Raw genomic sequence first — 25,042 nt, 5'->3', positions numbered from 1 at the left:
AAGATGTTTAAAAAATATATATATTTTTTTATTTAGGTGCCCAAGAAGTCCAGACGGTCTTATCACAGAGCACCACGGATGAGCATTTAATAGGAATTTTCACGCCTCCTTCCTAACCGATGTCGTAAAACTTGCCCAGAGGTGAGGTTGGAACCAAGGGATCCTTTGTCTCTGTATATTTGATATGTATATATATATATATATATATATATATATATATATATATCGAATATATTATATATATATAATAACATATATATATATATATATAATAATATATATATATAATAATAATAATAATAATATATATATATAATAATAATATATCTATATAATAATATATATATGTATATATATATATATATATATATATATATATATATATATATATATATATATATATATATATATATATATATATATATATATATATATATAATGAGAAATTTTCACTTAAACTTGTGGATAAAACAAATATTTTTAAAAATCTTCAAAATGTAAGGAATATTAGGGGCAATTCTTCGAATAAAATAAGGGGAGGGGCAAATTCTTAAAAACTGACTATAACATGAAAATTACCTCTCATCCCCGTAGAATCACGCCTTGGTAAAATATAAAGCTTGTTTTTATTTGAAAAACGTAAGTGTTAATCGAACGTAATAATTTTTGCAAAGTTTATGATCAAACATTGTCAAAAAACCTAAGTTGATAACCAAACATTGAAAAAACGAGAAACCAGCAATTAGTTAATGTAACTTTTTAATTGCTTTTTAAACTAATACCCCGTTCATACTGACGATAAAACACGTTTTATTTTAAAAGCGTATTAAATTGTTATTGTAAAAAGCCGTATAAAACAGCAATAAAACAATACAGCAAGGTTGTTTTGTCAATATAATAAGCTTGGTTGTTTTGTCAATATAATAAGCTTGGGCAATAAAACAACCTCGCCTGTTTTATTGTTGTTTTATTGAGTTTATAACATCAAAAATATAATTCACATTTTAAATAAAACGTGTTTTACCGTCAGTGTGAACCGGGTATAAGGTAAAAAGAATAAAAGATTACTACAGAAATTTAAAAATTTAAATATTTACTCGTTGAGGATAAAACAACAGTTAACATTTATTTTATTTACTTTATTTTTGTAAAAAATTCATGAAAATATTACATTTATATTTAATAAATAATAAATATATAACAACAGTTAATAGATAACAATATAAGATTAAACAAAAATTTAGGCAACTGTTTCTAGAGCTCTGTTGTTTTTGCCAATGTTAACTATGCAACTTTGATTGTTGCTTGAAATTTCATTTCCTGAAACAAAAATATTTATAGATAATATTTCATATAATTATATTTATATAACTATAAACAATTTTCAAATAAATCATAATAAAGTATATAAGATTAATTTACTAAAATAAAATTAAAATAAAATACTCGAGTTATAGAAATTATAATTCAAGTTTTTATTTATTCTTAATAATTATATTACTTTTTATATCAAAAATATTTCAGATATAATATTGGTATTTAATTATTTTTTAATTAATAGCAATATTGAAAAAATACCAGCATGCACTTTCAACTTTAAACACACAAAAGCAATAACAAGAAGTAATCCACACAATGCACCAAAAACTGAAGCTAGAATAATCAGTAACTTTATCTTATCGCCTTGCTCATTGTTTTTATCTCGCAAATGCACATCGGTTCGGAAAAATTTATCATTTGAGAATAGTCTTGGTATGCATTGATGATTCTCAACACGGATGCAACTTTTACTGGAAAAAAATACATTGTCAGGACAATCAGTAAATCCAGTATTGAGCCTTATTATTTTTCCGAGAGACCTCGATTCAACATCTGCTATTTCCTAGAAACAAAACAAAAAGTATGCAAAAAAATAAAAAAAATGTTGTCTTAGTAATCTTAGTAACACCAAACACTTTTTTTCTTTTTTTATTTACTTACTTTGCTTTCCCCAAGTCCAAATGAGCCCTGTTGTTAAAGTAGACTTCTTATTTTTATAAATATTCATATGTTTTTAAAATTTTCTATTAATCCTATAACATCAATTGAAGATATATCTTCACTAATAACATTTTTTATCTTAACAACAACTGCTTGAATGAGCATGCATATTCAAATATGCTAGAATAAAAATTGGAATTAGCAAGCATCAGGATTCAGTCATTGATCAGTATCTAATTATCTTATTACTAAAATTTGTGAAACATTGAATAATTTTGGGGAATAGAAGACACTGTGATCCAGGTCTATCTTTGGTTGTGAGTAACGAGCACGCCATTTTAAGAAAAAATTATCGAGGAACAAAAAATGAATAAGTGATTATTCTAGAATGTTATCAACAGTTTTAACCAAAGTAAGTACGACCATAAAAACAAATGTAACAAATTATACATAACAAAAAACACGAAAAGTATAACCATAACAACATAGCAACTAATATTATTTTTATCTTAACTTAAGTAAAACTGAAAAAAAAAATTAATGCTTGGTTACAACAAAGAATGAAATTTAAAAAAATATATAGTGGAATAAAGCAGTGTCATCTAAAAACGTTTAATTCAAACACATAACAATAATCTTTAAAAATTGTAATAAAGAAGTGGTTAAAAAATATCAAATAATTTTTTTACCTCTGTAGTAAGGTTCTTCTCATACCAAAATCGGTCTCCATCTCTAAAGCGAATAAACTGTTCTGTGATAATTTTATGAAAGGTTTCTCCAAGCTCAGAATCTTTCACATGATCTTCAGCCAATCCTCCAACCCACAAGTCAATATTATCTATGTTTTCATAGAGTAGTTCGAGATTTTTTGCAGTGTTTTTATCAGATGTTATTTCACTGAATGATTTATAAACTGAAAAATAAATATTTTGAAAATTATAAAAATTACACTGACAGTCATTAAAGTTACACTAACAGCCATTAAAAAACATAAAAAGACCTTGTAATAAATAATGTTGTAACTAATGTTACAAACTTATATAAAGATATATAAAGGCATCTTTATTACAATGTTTGGCTGATTATCAAGAATTAGGCATTTGTATAACTTTTTGCTCGATATACCAATTCATCATTTAAATCAAGTTATGTTCAATTCAAATCTGTGTGAGTCAAGATTGTTTCTAATAACTTAAATCATGAACATAGTAAATAAAAATTTTAAACACATATAAAAAAAATAAAACAAATTTGCTTGTGATTTTCTTTGTGATGGATTTGGGGATTTTTTTCTTTCTTCTGAAAACTATGCCTTCATGTAACCTTAAAGACTTTGTACAGGCATATTAGCTTTATTTCTTTAAGTCAAGCCTCATTTAACACTAAATCAGTCAACCTCATTCAATCGTATGGTTTCCATGGTTTTATCATATTTCTACAAATATTACCATGGTCCCAAGCAAGCTATCATCTCTTCTTGCCCAATCTTGCATGACTCATTATTTAGCAAAGTTGCATTATTTTCATGTAACTATTTCTTCATGTTTAAAAAACTTTTATTCTCTATTTTTTTCTCGTCTTTCAGATTTTACAACTTTATGGTTTCTCGATTCATAAAATTTCAAAAAATTATAGTCTTCTTGCAACTCTCTTCTTTAACTTCAAGTAAATTGTAAGTTATAGTCACACATAACATAATAATTAAATTTAATTTCTAGTAAATTTCCAAGCAACTGTGAATGCTTGCAGTTTTTCTAAAGGTTTTTTATAGAAGCTTATTTCGAAGAAATATGTATAAAAATATTTTTTTTTAAATAACTTTAATTAAGCTAAAAAAAAACATTATTATTGTTGTTGTTGTTGTTATTGTTGTTGTTGTTGTTATTAATTATAATATTATTATCATAGCTTGAAATAAAATTACCTTTTAGACCAAGATATTTTCTAACAGTATTAAAGTCAGCCAATCCATGATCCCGCCCTCTCTGAATATTCAATGCTGCAAGATCAAACCCACTATGAGTTCCAGTGGAATCATCTGAAGTTGGAAACAATGTGTTTCTCATTTCATCAACCATCAACATATCAACTTCTTGAGATCTAAATTTTATTGTTCCACGCAGTAAAGGATCAAGCCCACCTTCACGCTCTAAGCGATGGGGTTTAAAGTATACCTCACGCAAAATAGCATGACCTTCATCAATTGGTGTACCATCAGGCTTCAATCGGTATATGAATGAATTTACTTGACTGTGACCAAATCTAATTTTTTTTTACACAAAACATATAAAAGTAAAACATTTAATGTTAATTTTAATTTTTAAATGTACACACAATTATTTAAAAAATTGAAGCTCTCTTGCAGAAAAGTCAATATTCTGACAGTGCCACACTTATTTGTTAAACTATTTTTAGATATCTTTAGATGTATTTATTGTAAATATGTGTTTTTTTTTAATGTGTAACTTAGGCTAACAAAAAAAATTAAGTCAAGTTGTACAGATATTTGGGTTCAAGTCTTAAGTATTTGACGTAAAATTCCAAAATTTGTCAAAAAAAAAATTATTCAAAAGTATGTCAATCTGGATCTCAAAAGAAACATATTTTCACAGAGATTTAAAAAAAAAAATTTGTTCGTAATAAAATGAATACTTTTCATATTATTGCTGAGAATCATTTTATCAAAATTGTTTTAAGAGTCTTAAGTACTTTTTCACAATATTTTTTAGTCTATCAATTTTAAGTAAAAATATTTATGTTTTCTAAAATATCTACGAAAATACCCTTTTATTTGTGAACTTTTGTAAAAATATTTCTTAACAATATTAGGGATTTTACGCCCAAAAAAAAAGTTTTTTGTTGATCTATAAAACTTCTTATTCAAAAAATTGGTTAATTTATGTAAATTTATGTAACTATTTATGTAGGATTAGACTAATGATTGATTAATTTATGTAGGGTGATAGGGTAATTTATGTAGGATTAGACTAAAATAATCACATTTCCGGTTAAATATTTTTTTTACAATTTAATATTTTTTGAATAAGCATCACATAAATGATATTAAAAAATATTTCTTAACAATATTAGGGCGTAAAATCCCGTAATATTGTTAAGAAATATTTTTACAAAAGGTCACAAATGAAAGGGTATTTTCATAGATATTTTAGAAAACATAAATATTTTTACTTAAGATTGATAGACTAAAAAATATTGTGAAAAAAGTACTTAAGACTCTTAAAACAATTTTGATAAAATGATTGAGAATCATTTTATGAAAATTGAAATAATATGAAAAGTATGCATTTTATTACGAACAAATATTTTTTTTTAAATCTCTGTGAAAATATGGTTTTTTTGAGATCCAGATTGACATACTTTTGAATAATTTTTTTTGACAAATTTTGGAATTTTACCCCAAATACTTAAGACTTGTTTATTTATGTAATTTCAGTATATTTAAGCAATAAAACAATACTACAAACACTCTCACACACCAATATTACCTAAAAGCTGCTGTTGCAAACTCATTGGAAACATCAACATTAATGCTTTCATTGTATCCATTATATTTAGGTAATTTACCACCCAATATAGCAGGTAGATATTCATTGTATGTTACTGACTGAAGCTCAGCAATCACCAAACGTCTTGTTTTTTGAAATATCTCTTCATCTGATGCCTTTGGTAATCAAAATATGATTAAAAAAAACAACAAATTCTGATGTCTTTATTAATTCAAAATATGATAAAAAACAAACGATTTTATTAGAGAATTAAAAATGCAAACTACTTCTTACCATTGGATTATTGTACAGATAATTTTGAGCTAGACGATTATGCTCTCTTAAAAATAAAGTATGTAAAGCCATTAAACCAGGTTGAACATTAGAACGAATATCTCCTGCTGCATAAAGTTGGTCATAAGGGCGGCCTGTAGGATTTTCATTTGGCAAAGCATCTACATTTTTCTAGAGTATATTTTAACACAAATATAAAATTTGTAATGAAGAACATTATAATGATGAATAAATTTATAAATAAGCTAATAAAAATGATGACAAATTGATTCATTTAATAAATAAATCAATTTGTTGATAAATCAATAAACTGAGAAATGAATGTCAACAAATCAATAAACAAACTAATAAGGGAAATAAAATTGTGGAATTCGGTAGTAATGGATTGTGGGTAAAAACAGTGGGTGGTTAATAAACAAACTAATAATTAAATTTATTGGAACTTATTTATAAATTAAATAAAATTACTGGAGGAAAACTATTTTCTAATTTCATTTTGCCATCTTTAAACTCTCTAAGTCCTGCACAACGACTGACACTTGAACCATAAATCATACTTCCATCAATATATGCAGATATGGTGTTCAACTGTTTTCTTTCTGAATTTCCAGGGTACATGCCAGTACATCTGTAAAGAGTATTTAACACACACTAAAAGTACCTATTAAGACACTTTTTTTCATTTTAATACAGTATTAGTATTTTTTATTTTATTTATATTATATTTAGATTATATTATATTATTCATTCGATTATTATTAGATACTGTGTTTACTAGGTTTGTTTGTGATAATTATTGAAATAAATTACTGCAATTTAACAAATAGCATGCACTATTAAAAATAACTTATTAAACTGTAATCTCAAAAATAACTTATTATCGGCTTATTTATCAGCTATTCAAAGTAACTTACTTATTGTATTGTGATCTTACAAATGGCATATACTGTTGACCAGTGTTGTAAGGATCAAAATGAACATCACCCTAAATAAAAAATTATAATATATTATCGATTCAAATTCTTAAAATATTTAAATAAACAATTTTAATTTGCTTGCATAAATTGGAATATCATGATAATTTATAATTTCCAAAAGTAATAGTTTAATACTACCTTGGAAAAAATACTGTAACAATTAAATAAAACATGTTTAATTTTAACATATTAGAATTAATAACACGGTATCTTAGGTATAGTAATTAAATAAAACATTTTAAATCTTAACATCTTAGAATTAATAACACAGTACCTTAGGTATAGTAATTGGCATCCACACATGATTTTCATAATACTGAAATTCAAATCTCGGAAGTAAAGTGGTGTGATCTGTGTCATGAATTATAAACTGAAATAATGTTTAGCAAATTGTCAAAATATATATATATATATATATATATATATATATATATATATATATATATATATATATATGTGTATATATATATATATATATATATATATATATATATATATATATATATATATATATATATATATATATGTATATATATATAAATATATATATATATATATATATATATATATATATATATATATATATATATATATATATATATATATATATGTATATATTAATAAGAAAACATCAAATAATAAGAATTCTCTTAATACAAATAATAATTTAGCATATATATATATATATATATATATATATATATATATATATATATATATATATATATATATATGCGTATATATATATATATATATATATATGTATATATATATATATGTATATATATATATATTAGGGGGTTGATTTTTTTACAACTATACATGGGTATTGTGCCAAAATCTGACATTCTACATGAGATTACCAATTGCAAAAGTTTTACTGACTAAAGTTTCAAAAATGTCCCCCGTAAGTAAAAAAATATAACGTAAAAATCGACAAATTAACAGAAAAATAGCAATTTATTTTTACAAAACTTTCTGTTCATTAATATACAAAGATCAATTGTTTGTGCAATTTAAAAGTTGTTGTGCAAAATAAATCTGAAGTTCATCTTGTCAATATCTTTTGCATAAATTTCTTGCATAATATTTATGGCTCTTTCTGCACAGATATTAGATCTCTGCATTCCTTGTATGCAACTGGGCTCCTGGGACCAAAATGTTTTCAAAGTTTTCATGGCTGTAGTTGAAGTTATTGCTTGCTCTATATTGTTAAAATTATGTTCTGAGTATTGCATGTCAGAAAACCATATATCAGACCAGGCTGATGTAATGAAGTCACAAACCATGCGAAGTTGATTATTATTTGACTCATTTAAAATATATGCCAGAAGAGCATAGATTGCTTTTGAATTCCATCTGGCATTGTTCAATGATGGCTTTGTACCAACTCAAACAAAAAGTCCATATCATCTCTCCATTTATTAGTCTTTACTTTACAAATTTTATCACCTTGCTTAAAGTTTGATTTTAAATTTTCATAGTTTTTTTGCAGATTTACAATAAATTTGTAATGTATTTCTGGTGATGAGCTTTTTCCTTCATCTAAAATTTCATTCATGGAATGCTTCAAAATTGTGTCTAACACATGATGCTGACAACCAATAAATTGAACTGGTTCAAGATTTTTTCGTTCAAATTCTCTTTGAAGTTGGCTTACAACTCCATTTTTACTTCCAGTATTAACACTTGTGGGATCAGATATTATAACTTTAATACTACTCCATAGTTGAAATTTATCTAGCACTTCAACTATTCCACTGTAAATACTATTAGCTTTACCATCACCCAGTTTCAAAATGGCTAACTTGACCTCCTTTTCTGCATTTTTTAAAATCAAGACTTGATACTCAATCCCGGAAATTCTTTTACCATAAAAATGCAACACCCAATCATCATTTTTTAAATGATTAATCATAAGCTTTTCCATTTTTTGAGCTTCTGACATTATAGCTCTATAAACCCCAGATTTGGATGGTGCTTGCAAATTAACACCACATTCAGATAAATTTTTGCAACCTTCTGCTGATCTCTTAATACTTAGTTTTGACTTCTTAACTAAGTTAACAGCAACAGTGGTGTTCTCATATTTTCTCTTTGTTTTTTGGCCTAGCGGATTATAATCAGAATTTTGCTCATCATCTTGTTCATTGTCTCCTTTATTGTCATCACTGACCTCTACTGTACCTGTTTCAGCTATAATAGTTCTCTTCTTGCCAGCTTTAGATGGATGTACTTTAACAATTTTTGATGTGTAATAACCAGCTTGACCATCAGTTTTCACCTGTAATATATAAAATTCTTTATCTTCATTGCTAAGCCAGTTACCATTCACTTTGGTTATATCAAATAAATAATCCCACTTTTCTTCAAAACATTGTTTGGATTTTTGAACAGAATGATATTTCTTAATAAGAATTTTTACTTTTTTTGTTATAGACCTTTCATTAATTTTTGGTAAACTCAGTTTAAGCCATAAATCAGATAATTCTGCGCCAACCATTTTACATCTGGAATACACTGACTTCTCTAAATTTGATAAGTAATTATACCGACCAATAACAGAATAAGATTTTGGCATTTTATTCATAATGCCAAGTGGCTGCAAAACTTTGTGTATGTGAGATCTTGTTGATTTTGATTTCTCAAAGTGGACTAGATTTTTTGTCCAGGCTTTGATATTTTTAGGTTTTTCAGCTTCTCGGAGCTTATTCTGGACATTCTGAAATATAAAGTAAATTGAAATAATTTTAAGTTACATGCAAAATTAAAATGAAATCTAGTAAACACAAAAAATCACTTTGATTGGAACACGTTTATCTTGACTGCTAATGACAATAATTCAATCTTGTGCTTGCATAAATTGATAACATCGGATGCATTCAAACAATGTATACTCAAACTTATATACTTATATGTTTGTTTATTTGTATCACGCTACACCAATTATATTGTAATTATTATAATTACAATATCTTTGTGCTACACATTAAAAATTGTTAAAAAGCATTTACAATTTTTTATTTTCATATTACAATTTCATAATTACGGGTGATATTTTTGCAATCAAATGTCTTAAGGTATACATTTTTATAAATAAATATAAAAATGTCAGCTTTTAAAAATATACCCATTGATTTTTTAAAAAAAAAGGTTGAAAAATCAACCCCCTAATACATATGTATATATATATATATATATATATATATATATATATATATATATATATATATATATATATATATATATATATATATATATATATATATATGTATATATATATATATATATATATATATATATATATATATATATATATATATATATATGTATATATATATATGTATATATATATATGTATATATATATATATATATATATATTATATATATATATATATATATATATACATAGAGGTGTTCAAAAAAATAAAATTTTCAAACCGCGAATACACATGAAGCCAAATTTGGGGCAAATATAAAAAAAATAATACTTAGGTCATTAGAGACGTTCATAGAACTACATCTATAAAGATACAATGAGACAGGAAAAATGAAATATTTATATATCATTTTAAACTGTGTTTAATTATCAACATTTTAAGTACTTGTTGAAATATTTTGAATGTTTATTAAAAAAGTTATTTAAATTTTATAATATACCTTTATAAGAAAAAATTTAAAAATGGAAAAATTTGAATATCGAGCATATATTAAAACCTGTGCTCTACTTGGAGTTTTAGCACAAGCCATAACCGATGAATTAGTTTTAGTTCATGGCGACCAAGCTCCAAAATATAGTACATTTGCCAAGTGGGCTACTCTATTTAAAGATGGTAGAGAGAGTCTCAAAGATGATCCTCGCTCAGGGCACCTTCAAAACACATATGCAGCTGAGAATATTGAACATGTGTGGGCCATTATTGAAGAAAATCCGCATGCAGCACATGATATAATTAAAGCCCTGGCATCGATTAATTGTTTTACAATCAACGAAATCATTCACAACTCACTTAAAAAAAGAAAATCAACATCACGTTGGATACCCCACGAGTTAACCAATCAAAATCGCAAGAAAAGAATTGAGGCATGTAAGGAAAATTTAGCCCTTTTCAGACACGGCCCATGGAGACTATGTGATATTATTACGGGGGATGAGTCGTGGTTTTATTTGAGACAAGTTGGACACAAGTCGGCTAACACTAGTTGGGTGGGTGAAGGTGAAAGTCTAAAAACTATAGTAAGATGGGACAGGTTTCAGCCAAAAAATACGTTCTACATCTTCTTCAAAAAAACAGGTGTTGTTCATTTGGGTTATGTTGAAAAGGGAGACACCATTACTAGCGAATATTATATAAAAAATTGTTTGAAACCTCTTATATGCGAAATAAATTAGCAAAGACCTAAAACAGGCACTCAAAATTTCAAATTTCTCCATGGTAACACTTGACCCCATATAATCAATGTATCCATATATATAATATATAATGTATATATAATAAGTATAATCAATAACCCCATATGACTCAAACCATCACAAATTGTCTAAACCAAGCTGGAATTACAATAATTTGCCACCCACTATACTCACCAGACTTAGCTCCATCCGATTATTGGCTATTTGACTTGATAAAAAAAAATCTTGATGACAATTCTGACGTCAAAAGTCAAAAAACTTGCATAACAAAGCTACTTCAAAGTATACCCAAAAAAGAGTATAAAAAAACGTTTGACAAATAGCTTGAAAGGATGCAACTTTGTATAGATAATGATGGACATAATTTTTTTTTTTAATAGGGAAGTTCTATGAACTTTCCTTACAACTTAAGTATTACAAAAAAAAATTCTAAAAAATATTGAAATTTACGTTGTGCTCAAGCAGCAAAATACCCGCAAAAATGCCCCAAACTGTTCCTAAATTATTTGGCAAGGTATATTTCAGTACTTTGTAAAAATATTTTTTCTAATGTGATCATAATGGTCTAAATTTTTTTATTAGATTGTTGTGTATCCTGGATTTAATATATATATATATATATATATTATATATATATATATATATATATATATATATATATATATATATATATATATATATATATATATATATATATATCAATATATAAAGATGTATATATATATATATATATATATATATATCAATATATAAAGATGTATATATATATATATATATATATATATATATATATATATATATATATATATATATATATATATATATACATAATACATATGAAAAAAAAATTATGATCAACATACTCATTAAAAATAATAATCATAAAATAATAACTTCAGTCAACAATTTTTGAACACTTTTTTAAGAGCTGATATCTAACCAATATAATAGAACCAATTATTTATAAAATTTTAAAGTTATACTTTATTAACATTAAAAGTCGACCTAAATACCATTTTTTATGGTTCTTGTACCTGTCCATAATGCCATGTAAAATCACTTATGTTTCGCTTACTAAACCGTTCATCAATCTAAAGAAAGTAAATAATAAATTAAAAATTAGCTTTAATCAAGCTGCAATGCAATACCAAGCATTTCTATAAAGTAAAATAATGAAGGTATCTTTAAAAACCTGCTTCATAAGCACATTACTGATCAACCTGGGTGAAGGTCTGTTGGAACCCAATCCACTGAATTCTTTTGGATAGGGGCAATTAGAATTAATTCTTTGGGTTAATGAACATGCGCTTGCAGGATCAGAAACATTATCTGCATAAGACCGAGGTGCAAGTTGAATTAAAGGTTGGGATACTGAACCCCAGTCTACATAACCCATGTTATTAGATTTCCCATCCAGCCGCCTAGAAAAAATAAAATTTGAATAACTATTAAATGTAGTTGATATTATTTACAATACTGTACATATATATATATATATATATATATATATATATATATATATATATATATATATATATATATATATATATATATTGATACATATATATATATATATATATATATATATATATATATATATATATATATATATATATATATATATATATATATATATATATATATATATATATATATATATATTACTTATTTCTTATTAGTAATTATTGAATAATTGAAAAATCAAAAAATTATTTAGTAAAAAATAAAAACCTTTCTGAAGTAGATTTAACAACTAATGTATTTGCTGGAAGGCTACCATTACAAATGGTGTATCCTAAAACTGTCCTCATATCAAGTTCTACCATTCCCATGCTTTGCAGATTAAAAATATCTGGTTTGACAGCAACAGTGTATTTAAATGTTTGCTCTCCAACATCAAACAATGTTAAAGGTGAAGGATCATACTTTAAAGATTTCATATCTTGGTTTATAATTATCTTTCCAATACCAGGCTGTAAGTATATAAATGTATTTTGGTATATTTTATCGTCAAACCCAAGGTTTGTTCAGCATTACAAAAAGAACATTGAGCTTAAATCTAACGCAAAACTGCTTTGCTTTTAAGCTATACATTTTTGAGATCAATTTCATTTTTAAAACTTCTTTACTGCATTTCATTATCAATGGTAAATGAGCTTACCTGAGAAACATATTTAATGAACAAATATGGACACTCAGCAATCTCGCTCCACATTATTGTTATATTGATATTTCTAATAAAAATTATTATTTAAGAGCTATATCTATCAATAAAAATTAAATATAATAAATAAATTGTAAATATAAATGAAATACAATCAACATTTAAAAAGACAAAAAGTGAAAATAAAAAATCCAAGATTAAGGTCAAAGAACAAATTATTAGGAGATTAAGGTTAAAAGATATTTTAAGATATTTTTAAAAAAAAGCAATTTAAAATATTGACTTAATTACCCATCTGGTTGTATAACATCTAATTTTGTATTGACTGGTACACCAATAACTGTTACTAGCTGTTTTGTTCTTGGCCAAAATACAGTCACTTGTGAGTCAACTTCCATTTTGCCCAAACCAAAATGCGCAGTTAATTCACTTTGACCCAAATAGTTTGTTTTTGAACCAATTGAAGAAGTCTGGTGAGAATAAAAATTGTGATATTTTATAATAAATAAACAACATTTTTCCATATAAACATTTTTCCAAATAAACAACATTTTCAATCTGTTTTACATTGTAAATGATAATTTAGGTCATGGCTGGAATAGCAAGTTTTTGTGTCAAAAATTACACATCTATTTGACTGCTCTTGCAAAGTTTTTTTCAATTTTTTTTTTAAACTTATGTTTAATCTGTACTTAATCTTTTAAACTAATGTTTAATCTGTACTTAATCTTTTAAACATAAAAAATTTCATTAGATAAAAATATCCTGTTGAAACTTAAAAACGTCCTGTTGAAACTTAAAATTATGTACAAGTTTTAAAAATGATTCACAGAATGCAATTGGATTTTTTCCTTTTTTAATTTTATATTTTTTTGATGCAATTGATATTATTTATATTGATAAATATTTATGTTGATAAATATATTGATAAAAATTTATGTTGATAAATAAAAGTAATACGATAGTTGAAATAAACAAATTTTTAATGCATAATTTTTATTAATACTATATATTTTTAATATATATATTTTTATAAAAAAAAAAAAGTCGTATGCTAGACAAGCCTAATAAAAATTAAAGCTCAGAGTAAATTAAAAATTTGATTTCAGGGCAATGCACTCCATTCAACAGGGACAGTCCATTTTAGTTCATAAGTAAAGTGGGAAGCAAAAGTACCTTTTTTTTATGTTTTAGATTGTATACTATTTTTCAAAAGCTGTTGCTATGTATTTTGGTATAAAAGTTTTATAAAAGTTATTGTGAACCTGATTGGTTGTTGATACTGATATAAGAAATTGTAATACCTGACTGGTTCTTGATATTGATAAAATTAATTGTAAAAAAGGATCAGTTGTTAATAATAATAAAAGTAAATGTAAAAATTGATTGGTTGCTGATTACAGATAAATGTAATTATAAAATTTGATTGGTTTTTATTATTGATAAAAGTTAGTATTAATAAAAGTAAATGTAAAAACTGATTGGTTGCTGATACAAATAAATGTAATTGTAAAATTTGATTGGTTTTTATTATTGATAAAAGTTAGCATTAATAAAAGTAAATGTAAAAACTGATTGGTTGCTGATACAGATAAATGTAATTGTAAAATTTGATTGGTTTTTATTATTGATAAAAGTAAGTATTAATAAAAGTAAATGTAAAATCTGTTTTACAATTTAAATCATTTCTTATAAAAAAACATCTAGTCATTTTCTATTATCTTCTTTTATATAAAATTAAAAAAAAAAAAAAAAGACACTTTGTAAAATAAAATGTAAGTAACAAATTATAACTTAATAAACAGTAAGGTAACCAAAAAAAAACTTTGAAGAATCTTATGCTTTGATTTAAAGCAAATTTAAAGTTTTAAACTTTGCCTGGAATTAACAAAAAACTTTAATTGAGTTTATTTACTCATTTAAATAATTCTAATTTTTCAACAATGGCTTTGTTTATTAAAGTATTTGTTTCAGTATTAGTAAATATTAGGTTTAAAGTATTTATTATGTATCAGGGATGTGGAGTCCCAAAAAGGACTCCGGATTTGAAAGTCACAAAAAGATTACTTTATCCTAGTTTTTGGTATCCAGGAGCTCTAAAAATATAAATAAGTTTATGGATTACTAATAGGAAAAAAGTTAAGACTTTTAGGTTAGAGAAACAATCATTTTTTGAGCCCGGAGTCCTTAAGTATAATGGTGGCAAGGACTCCGGGACTCCAGGACTCCGGGCTTAAAAACAATAAGTTTTAAGTCTTTAAATCTCATGAATTTTTTTCTTGTTGCAGATTATAAGTCAACAAACATGTTTAGAGCTTTTGGACACTACAGACTTGGCAAAAGTAGAGATATAAAGCCGGAGTCCTTTTGGGACTCCGCATCCCTGCATACATAATATGTATATAATATTTTTTTGTCATTTTCTGGTATTTTTTGACAATAATTTTTGTCAAACTACCCAAAAAGTTTTATGTAATTTTGTACATCTATGATTTGTCTAAGATATACAAAATTGACTAGCCCTCTGTAAAAACACTTCATTGTTCTTGTGCTTGTTTGATCTGGCCATGGCCTGATAAAGCATGTACACAAAATAAGTGTGAAAGTAAAAAAAACTACTTAAAAAAAGTACTCATCATTTTTTATTTAGAATTAAGTATTAATTTTAATACATTAATATAAGAAGATGAAATATTTCAAAGAAATTAATTTATACCTGTGGGGATCTAAAAAAATTTTGAACTTGTGCTTTGGTAGTACACATAAGCTTGCGCACAGAATAACAATCAAAACTATTTAATGCTTTTTAAATGACATTTTTAAATCTTTAACATTTCTGCATAGTTTTTATTTTTTTCATTTATTGCCTAATAATTACCCAGTACTTTGCAATAATTTTGAATTATAGGCAGTTTGGAAGATTTTCTATTCCAAACACAACTTTCACGTCATTTTGTTTATATCATCCCAAGCCAGTTTGCTATAATGACTTGATGATAAACTAAGCTAGAACACATTTTTACTATAATGTAAAAGACATATTTTATAACTCTCTTTAACATATATTTTACCAGAAAGTAAGGACTCAGAAATATGGGTGCTGATTTTTTGTCATACCTGCAAATAGCCTACCAAATCAAGGCATTTTTAAGAAGCTTATATTTAATTTTCTTTTTTGTTTTTCCTCTGTATCTGACATTACAATAGACAGTACCAGGAATTTGCTGATAAACGTACTTCATAAAGATTTCATCACCTTTAATAATTCAGAAATTTTTAGAAATATAATTGTCATAAAACTTTTTTTCAGTGAGTTCTTGCACTTTTTTTTCAAATTTCAGAATGGTTAGGTACTTTTCGTGATATGAAAGCTTGAAAAAACATGTTTATTTTGAACTTTTACAACAAAACTATAAGAAATCCATATACTTTTGCGCCTTCTCATGGTATGAAGCTCGGATTATTCATAAAACTGTAAACCAATTTTCTAACCAGTTTTATATCTTGAACAACCTTTTTTCCTCCATTACTAGATTTGCGTTGGATCGAACTTGTTTGGGAAAACATTAACGGTGTAGTTAAACATAAACAACATAGAACTTACAACTTTTTTGCAACTAAATTGTAGCTGCTATTCAAATTTCCCATAATATTTGTGCAAAATATTTTTTCTAATGTCTTCTTTTTTTGTCATTTACTTATTTTAAGTTAAATGAGAAAACTAAAACATTTTTTTGAAATCGTTACATGTTGCCAACAAAATATGAACACAATTAAAAATATAATACAACCTCTGAAAAAAAAAAGGACATATTTAAACTTTCACATTTATTTCGTGTACATGCTTTAGTTGATCAATTTCTCAAAATAAAAAAACATATTACTACGCTATAAAAAAAACATATTTTTACATTTAAATATGAAGTCAACTACAGAGTTACAAAGAAATTTACATATTTTATTCATAAATATAAAAATATATTATAAAAAAAGTATTATATAGTATTATATATAAAAGTATAACTTAAAAATATTACTTGATACATTTCTGTTTCATTATTCAAAGACACCCTGACACCATAGCTATCACAAAGTTTTCTCACATCATTTAAACATCTAAAAGTATTTTTAAGTAGAATGGTGTATATGTCATATATGCAAGATTTTAAATTAAGTAACTCAGCGTCAAAAAGACATTTTTTAAATATATGAATTTTTTTAAACAAAAGTATGAAGTATATAGAATGTATGAAGTGTATATAATGATTTTCATGTTTTACCAAAACAACAAATAATACAATATTCAAAACAAATAGCTTTATAATTAATAAAGATAATAATAATAACATTAAACATAATAATATCTAAACAACAAGTTAATGATCAGGTTGATGTAACTCATAGAGAAGTCTGATTAAAAAAGGAAAGGACACCAATTATTGATTTTAAGTCTGATTAAAAAGGAGCGACAATTTAAAAAAATAAAAAAAAAACGATGAAAAAAATTAAAATAAAAATATGATTAATAATAAGCGTGCATGTACTTAATGACATTAAGTACATACATAAATAAGTTAACATGTAAAACTCAAAATTTGCAGTTAATAATAATTAAAAAAAAGAAAACAAAAACTAACAAAAAAAAGCAAAGACTATAATAATAATTACGACAACAAAAAGAATAAGATAATACTTTAATAATAGGAGATTAAAGTTAAAACTACTTTAAGAATTTTCTTTGATATTTTTTGTTTAAGATGAAGAAAAGTGAATAAAAATGTTTGAAATTTTTGAACACATTCACAATGCAAACAAGACTCTCTACTTAAAAACTTTTTTTTTGTTATGTAAATTTTGTGTAATCTTTTGCAAAAGTTTAAATAAACTTACTTATGAAAAACTCTCACACGTATCCAATATGCATCACTTCCTTTATTTTTAAAAAACTGGACTGGCCCAAAATTAGGCACAACTAATACATCTAAATCTCCATCATCTTCAAAATCAAATACAAGTAGTCCACGTCCCTGTCCATTATATTGAATTCCTTCATTTGCAGCCACATCAATCATTGTGTTATTTAAATTTCCTTGGTTGTGAAATAACTGCATTTTCCCCTTTGTATATTCATCATCTAATACAGTTTCAAATGTATTCATGCCATTTGTTGACACAATATCCAAATTACAGTCATTATCAAAATCAATAAAAGATGCTCCCCAAGCCCAGTAACCATTTTTAACACCAATCTGAAATTTAAATTGTAATAATTATACTGGAAATGTCTAAAAAAGAAGCAAAAAACATTCCAACAAATTGTATTAAATTCTAGCATTTAATTTTATACTTTATTTAAAAGGGAGGAGACTTCAAAAGTTTATAGAATAAAAGCAAATTCTATTTATTTTTTTATAAACCCCTATATTAAAAAATTTACTACTTTATCTAATCTACTACTGTAACGACCCTGTCTATCGATAGTTTTTTATGTATATAATTTAAACATATTAAAAAGTAGACAGCTAGTAACCTCTTGCTCAATATTAGTAAAAGTTCCATTTTTTTTATTTTGATACAAAGCATTTCCAGAAGGACCATAAAGACAGTTTCCAAAATTACAAGCTGTGGGGGAAAAATAAATTCCAGTTAACATTACATCATCAAAGCCATCTCTGTTAAAATCACCAATTGTATGACCCATAGCATTCTTTAAAAATGTTTAAAAAAGAAAAACATAAAAGCAAAACATAACCAGTTACATAGTTACAAGTTTTACTTACTAATTTTTATATTTATTTATAACCATAAATTACAATTAAGAAACTAAAAGCATAGTATACTAAACTGTGAATATACATTTTTTGTAAAAAGTAAAAAAATATATTATCATTTTATGACCAAAAAGCTGAGCACATCATTATTATAGAAAACATTCTTTGCCAAGTTAATTTGAATTTATTTTGTTAAAATAAAACTTACAATGCGAACATCCATTCCACAGGATATGCTACATTCAGTAAAAGTACCATTTTGATTGTTCCAAAACATTTTAGTGCCAAAGAAATCTCCTGTGATAAGCAGCTCTGGCCATCCATCATTGTTGAAGTCCTTAATAATTTCAAAAGTTTTAGTTTTGAGTTTTTTTCAAAAAAAGTAATACAAATTTTAGTCAAAAGGTTTCAAAACACTTAAGAGTTTTGAAATTTTTTTCATCTTTATGGCACCCGATTTCCAAGTTTACTTTTACTGCTGGATCAAACTTTTAGTTTTTATTGTTAAATACCAAAGTGACAAAAGTTGACAAAAGTTAACAAAATTAACAAATACAAGTATTAATATTTTATATATATAGTTTTTATTATTTTTTCATAACGTTTTTATTATTTTACTTAATCATATTAATTTTATTATTTATTTTAGTATTATTAATTTATTATTAATTTTATTATTTAGGCATATTTTAGTATACATATATTGACTAATTTATTTTAGCCATAGACAAATTGGAGTGTATATACATCAACTGATTTAGGGGCTGAAGAGTTTACTTACATCAATTACTTTATTTAGCCATCGATACAATGGAATGTACATACATGAGTTTGGAGATGTTTGAACAAGTTTCAACAATATCATTTTCTTAATCATGACATTATAGAAGGATGTTCTTCCATAATCTAAGGATTACCATCGAAGGATTATGAGTTTTTTTACCAAGGATTATGAGTTTTACCATAGAAGGATTATGAGTTCCTCTAACCCTTACCTACAATCGGGAGTTTTATATCAGAGTTTTCATACTGGTAAGTTAGTCTTACCACAGCTAAGGAGCCTTGTCAGCCCAAAAATACACAAATATAAATGCAATTTTCATAATTTTTTTATAAATGAAAATATTCCTCTGTTCTTTAAGAACATTGAGGACTCTATTTGTAGAATACAATAACTTACTTTTTTAATATACATAATAAGCTCTAAGTTTATACTTGAACACTCTTGATTGTATTTTACATAACATAAACATGGAAACTAACAACTTTAATTATTCCCTAAAAAATATCCTAATCCCAGACAAAAAAAAGTTATACTATTTCTTTAATTGAAATAATAGAACATCTTATTAAAAGAATTCATCAGAATACCTATTTTTCTGAGAATCTGAAACTAAAAAACCAGAATAAAAATTTAGGATTTAAAGCAAAAAATGCCCCACCATTTGTTCCCAAGCTAGAAAACTTTGAAAATGATTTATTACACTTGATTAAAACAATAAAATTTCAAAATATAAATAATGATTACCAAAACAAACTCTAATTAAACATTAATAATATAAAATCAAACCCTAATATTTGCTGATAAAACAAGCAAAAATATATATCAAATTTCCCCAGGTAATCATTAAAAAATAAGGGGTGATAATATTTCTAATAGCTATACAAAAGCCCTGAAAGTCTTGAAAATGCAATAAATTTAGAAGGCCAAAACATTGCTAAAATAATTAAATTAGAATTGAATCAGCTGCACAAGTGCAAGCATTTATTACACTAAAAAACCAGAAGCCAAATTTTCATAATAAATTCCCATGTAGGTTATTATTTCCTTAAAAAAGTATATATATATATATATATATATATATATATATATATATATATATATATATATATATATATATATATATATATATATATATATATATATATATATATATATATATATATATATATATATATATATGCATATAACTATATACAGTGCTTTAAAAAAAATTGGCGCAGTAAAATTTTGTTGCTTAAAACATATTTAAACTACCATAAAATTAAAACTAAAGAAGATATTGAACAATTTTTTTATTTGGGAGAAAAATCTTTTTTAAACAAATGATTTATCTTGGATGGCATACTAAAACATAAAATTATATATAAAAGCATTATTAAACATAATAACAAAAAATATAAATAAAAAAACTGCAATATATAAAAAATTAAAGCAACAAAAATAACATCTAAGCTAGTATTTAAAATATCTCCCACGAGCTTTTTTGCAAGCAGCACATCTTTTTTGCATGAACTTTACAAGATTGTTGCAGATTTCGTTTAGAAAACTTCCCCAAATGGTATCTAACTCTTGGTTTAGACAATTTATGGATCTTATTTGCACCTTGACTAATTCTTTGTCTATTCAAGCCCAAATAGATTCAATTGGATTTAAATCTGGCGATCGAGCTGGCCAGGTCAAATCTACTTTATTTTCTTTCATCAATGCTTTTACTATACGAGCTGTGTGGGCAGGTGCCAAATCTTGTTAAAAATGCTGCCATCTTGCTATTTCTCTATTACTAATCATTCAGCCATTCTTCATACCTATTGTTTGCCACTTTGTTGCTTTGCTTACTACTTTTTGACCCATTTTTATGTATATTTACTTTTAGGTCTTATCAAAATATTTAAAAAGGCTTTAAATGTGACTAAGCTGGTCAGTATAAGTAACTTTATCGAACCTTTTATAGAAAATTGTCAAACTAATATATAAATTAATATAATTATGAATAACAGCTGGGTTGACAAGAAAGTAGAACAGAAATCAAATAAAAAGTTTGTTCGGCTATTTTTTTTACAATCTTTTCCGGCAAGTTTACTGTATTCCATTGAGAAAAGTAAATTATTAAAAAAAAGTAACTAAATATGAACTTCTTATTAATAAAAATATGAACTTCTTATTCATATAAATATGAACTTCTTATTGTTAGTTGTTTAGGAAAAATGGATGGGTTTTTACGATGTTTTAAAAAAAAAATGAACTTAAATTTTTACTGTGCCAATTTTTTTTAAAAGCTCTGTATATATATCTATATTAGGGAATCCAATTACGATTATCGATTACCCGAGTACCCGAGTAATTGATACTTTATAAGCAAGTTCCGAGTAGTCGACTACTTGGAATATTTTTTTCGAGTATCGAGTATAATATTTAAACAAAAAAATGTAAATACTGAACATTCATTTAACTATTAATCAATCGAGTATCGGTATTCTACCGTTTTTTCTTCTTTTACTTCTATAATAAAGTTGCTTAGCAACCGTTGATTTTTAACTAAGTTTCAAAAGTTTTTTTTTAACTAAGTTACATAATATAAATAACATTTGTAATTTGAAGTTGTACGACGTAAAATTTGCAAGAAAGTGAAATATTTAAAAAAAAATTTGTGAAATAAATAAAATAAATACTTAATTTTCTAATATATATAGCTGCCTTTGGTAAGTGAAGTGTTTTGAGTAAAATGTACTAAATTTCAAGTAATAAATGCATATTTAAATACGTATAAATTTCAATTTTCAATTTTTATGTTGTGATTTTTTATTCTAGTGATTTATTTACATATACCCAGAAATGTCTTCGAAAAAATCAGAGGTATGGAAATATTTTACAAAAAAAGAGAAATCGGAGTCAGTTTGTAACATATGCAAATCTATAATTCAACATCCGGGATCTAATACTACTGGAATGATTAATCATTTAAAATTACATAGCATATCTTTACAAAAAAGAAATTTGGGCGACACAAATGAAACTGATGCGTCTTCTTCGAAAAACACAAAATCAGTTGGAAATGGAATAATAAATTTCATAAGTCGAGAATCATTGAATAAAATATTGGCGAAATGTGCGACAAAAGATGGATTTAGCATCAAAGGAATTATTTCATCTGAAGCCATTAGGGGTTTTGTAGCAAGTTGTAATTATAAAATGCCAAAAAGTGAAACAACGGTAATGAAATATATAATGGATTTTTATAAAGAAAAAAAAGAAGAATTAATGGCGTCGTTATTAGAGCAAAAAAAATCTGGAGAGAGATTCAGTATTACTGTCGATGAATGGAGTGATATAAACGTTAGAAGGTTCATGAATATCACTCTTCATTCAGCAACAAAGCCACCTGTAGTCTTGGGTCTATCTGCAATAATAGGTTCTTGTGATTCAAATGCCACTATTGATTTGGTAAAAACAAAACTTAAAGATTATGGAATTGAAATGGATAATGATATCGTCGGATCCACACATGATGGAGCGTCAGTCATGGTAAAATATGGGAAAAATATTTTACCATTTTCTCAGTTATGCTACAACCATGCTATACATCTTGCTGCACTTGATGTATTTTATAAAAAAAGTGGGAGTTTAATTACAAATGATGATGCGGTAATTGATACAAATTTCCAAGATGATGAGAATTTAGAATATGATGAAAATTTAGCAGATGATGATTGTGTTGAAACTACAAAACAAAATGATGAGGTAGCTGATGCATTTGCTTTTGATGGTAACTTAAATTTCCAAAATGATTTAGTCAGACAATTACCAATCTTTCGTGAAGACATTGGCAAAATTCTTGATGAAACACGAAAAATTATTAAATTTTTCAAATATTCTTCAGTTCGAAGCAGTGTTCTTGAAAAGCATATAATAGATCAAGAAGGCAAAAAGTTACGATTGCTTGGTTTATTTGGACTCACTAATCTATATATACATAAGGGTTATGACTTATTTTCAACTCCATACTCCTGCACTGTAGTTTGATGACCTTTTACCTAAAAAGTACGAAATGAACTATTATTTGCATATCTTTTGAAAAAAGTTCACCCTGCCATTGAAAAATCAATTTTAATAAGTACTGCTATGTGTTCAAATGTATTTAGAATGTCATAGTCATGTAAGACAATAAATGTTCAATCCAAAAATGACTCAGACCATTGATCTTGCTCTTGCTTGTTGCATAGAAGGAATAGAAGGTGCAATATATCTTTATTTTTGCATGACGAATACATTTCCTTCATTACTTGAGGCACTCTGCGCATTGATTACTTCTGGGGATCTGTAGCATGGATGCCTCTCGCTTCCAGTGATTTTTTAAAGAGATTAAAGCCTTTTTGTATGGATTCAATACTTCAGCCAAGTCGTTAAATTAAAGTCATTTTCGTTGTACAGTTGGTCTGTAAACCAATGGTCTGTCCAGCCATACGATATAAATCGACACTCTCTGCAGAACTGTTTTTGTTGAAGGAATTAAAATGAAGGCCAGGATCGCTAGTATAGCTCTGAAATTCTACCTCGCATTGCTAATGTTGGGAAATTTCCGAAATCTGATCAATGGAAAATGTCCCTTTTCATCAAAAAATTGGAACACTCAAGTGAGATAAAATAAAAATTTCATATCATCTCTCCAGCCTGATGTTTCGAAAATTATTTCTATTCCGTTATCAAACTGCATTTTAAGTTGTTTGTACTCCTTCAACAGTTGAGATAAAAATGGATATTCGATATTCAGCAATTGTGCTTTACTTCCAAGTTCTTCATCCATCACGAAACGGAGGATTTTATCTAATTCATGGTGTTGACAACTAATAAACTGTGGTTTGTTGATGCATTTCTCTGTGAACATTCATTGCAATATTACAACACCATTCTTTTTTCCAGTGTTAACACTGGTGGTATCTGCAACAAACATCTGTATAGAACTCCATAGATGAAATTCATTGAGGACTTTAGAAAGTCCTTGAGCAATAGTTTTTTATCTACCAAGCCCAGGACATCCAATTTGATTTTTCTTCTTTCATTTTTAAGGACAACCACTTGATAATTGACTCCGTTGATGTGCTTGCCATCAAAATGTCAGGACTAACTTTCCATATGCAACTTTTCAATCATTT

General features: G+C 25.8%; 1 protein-coding gene across 1 annotated transcript in view; it reads right to left on the bottom strand.

The window, feature by feature from the left end:
• Positions 1-1,118: 1,118 nt before the first annotated feature.
• Positions 1,119-25,042, bottom strand: part of LOC136072033 (uncharacterized) — a 44,231-nt gene continuing 20,307 nt past the window's right edge. Inside the window, exons 7-24 of the mRNA XM_065819986.1 lie at positions 19,317-19,445; positions 18,868-19,044; positions 18,228-18,586; positions 17,375-17,453; positions 13,629-13,807; positions 13,335-13,407; positions 12,905-13,146; positions 12,366-12,594; positions 12,208-12,264; positions 7,032-7,127; positions 6,695-6,765; positions 6,249-6,408; positions 5,781-5,951; positions 5,487-5,662; positions 3,905-4,242; positions 2,670-2,893; positions 1,579-1,882; positions 1,119-1,320 (exon numbers count right to left, since the gene is read on the bottom strand). Of these exons, the coding sequence (XP_065676058.1) occupies positions 1,241-1,320; positions 1,579-1,882; positions 2,670-2,893; positions 3,905-4,242; positions 5,487-5,662; positions 5,781-5,951; positions 6,249-6,408; positions 6,695-6,765; positions 7,032-7,127; positions 12,208-12,264; positions 12,366-12,594; positions 12,905-13,146; positions 13,335-13,407; positions 13,629-13,807; positions 17,375-17,453; positions 18,228-18,586; positions 18,868-19,044; positions 19,317-19,445 (3,144 nt within the window). The 3' untranslated portion in view covers positions 1,119-1,240. The remainder of the gene's footprint in view (positions 1,321-1,578; positions 1,883-2,669; positions 2,894-3,904; positions 4,243-5,486; positions 5,663-5,780; positions 5,952-6,248; positions 6,409-6,694; positions 6,766-7,031; positions 7,128-12,207; positions 12,265-12,365; positions 12,595-12,904; positions 13,147-13,334; positions 13,408-13,628; positions 13,808-17,374; positions 17,454-18,227; positions 18,587-18,867; positions 19,045-19,316; positions 19,446-25,042) is intronic.

Source organism: Hydra vulgaris, chromosome 15 (genome assembly GCF_038396675.1).
Source record: "Hydra vulgaris chromosome 15, alternate assembly HydraT2T_AEP".
Taxonomy (NCBI): domain Eukaryota; kingdom Metazoa; phylum Cnidaria; class Hydrozoa; order Anthoathecata; family Hydridae; genus Hydra; species Hydra vulgaris.
The sequence above is the reverse complement of the archived record's forward strand: the minus strand, read 5'-3'. Positions and strand labels throughout refer to the sequence as shown.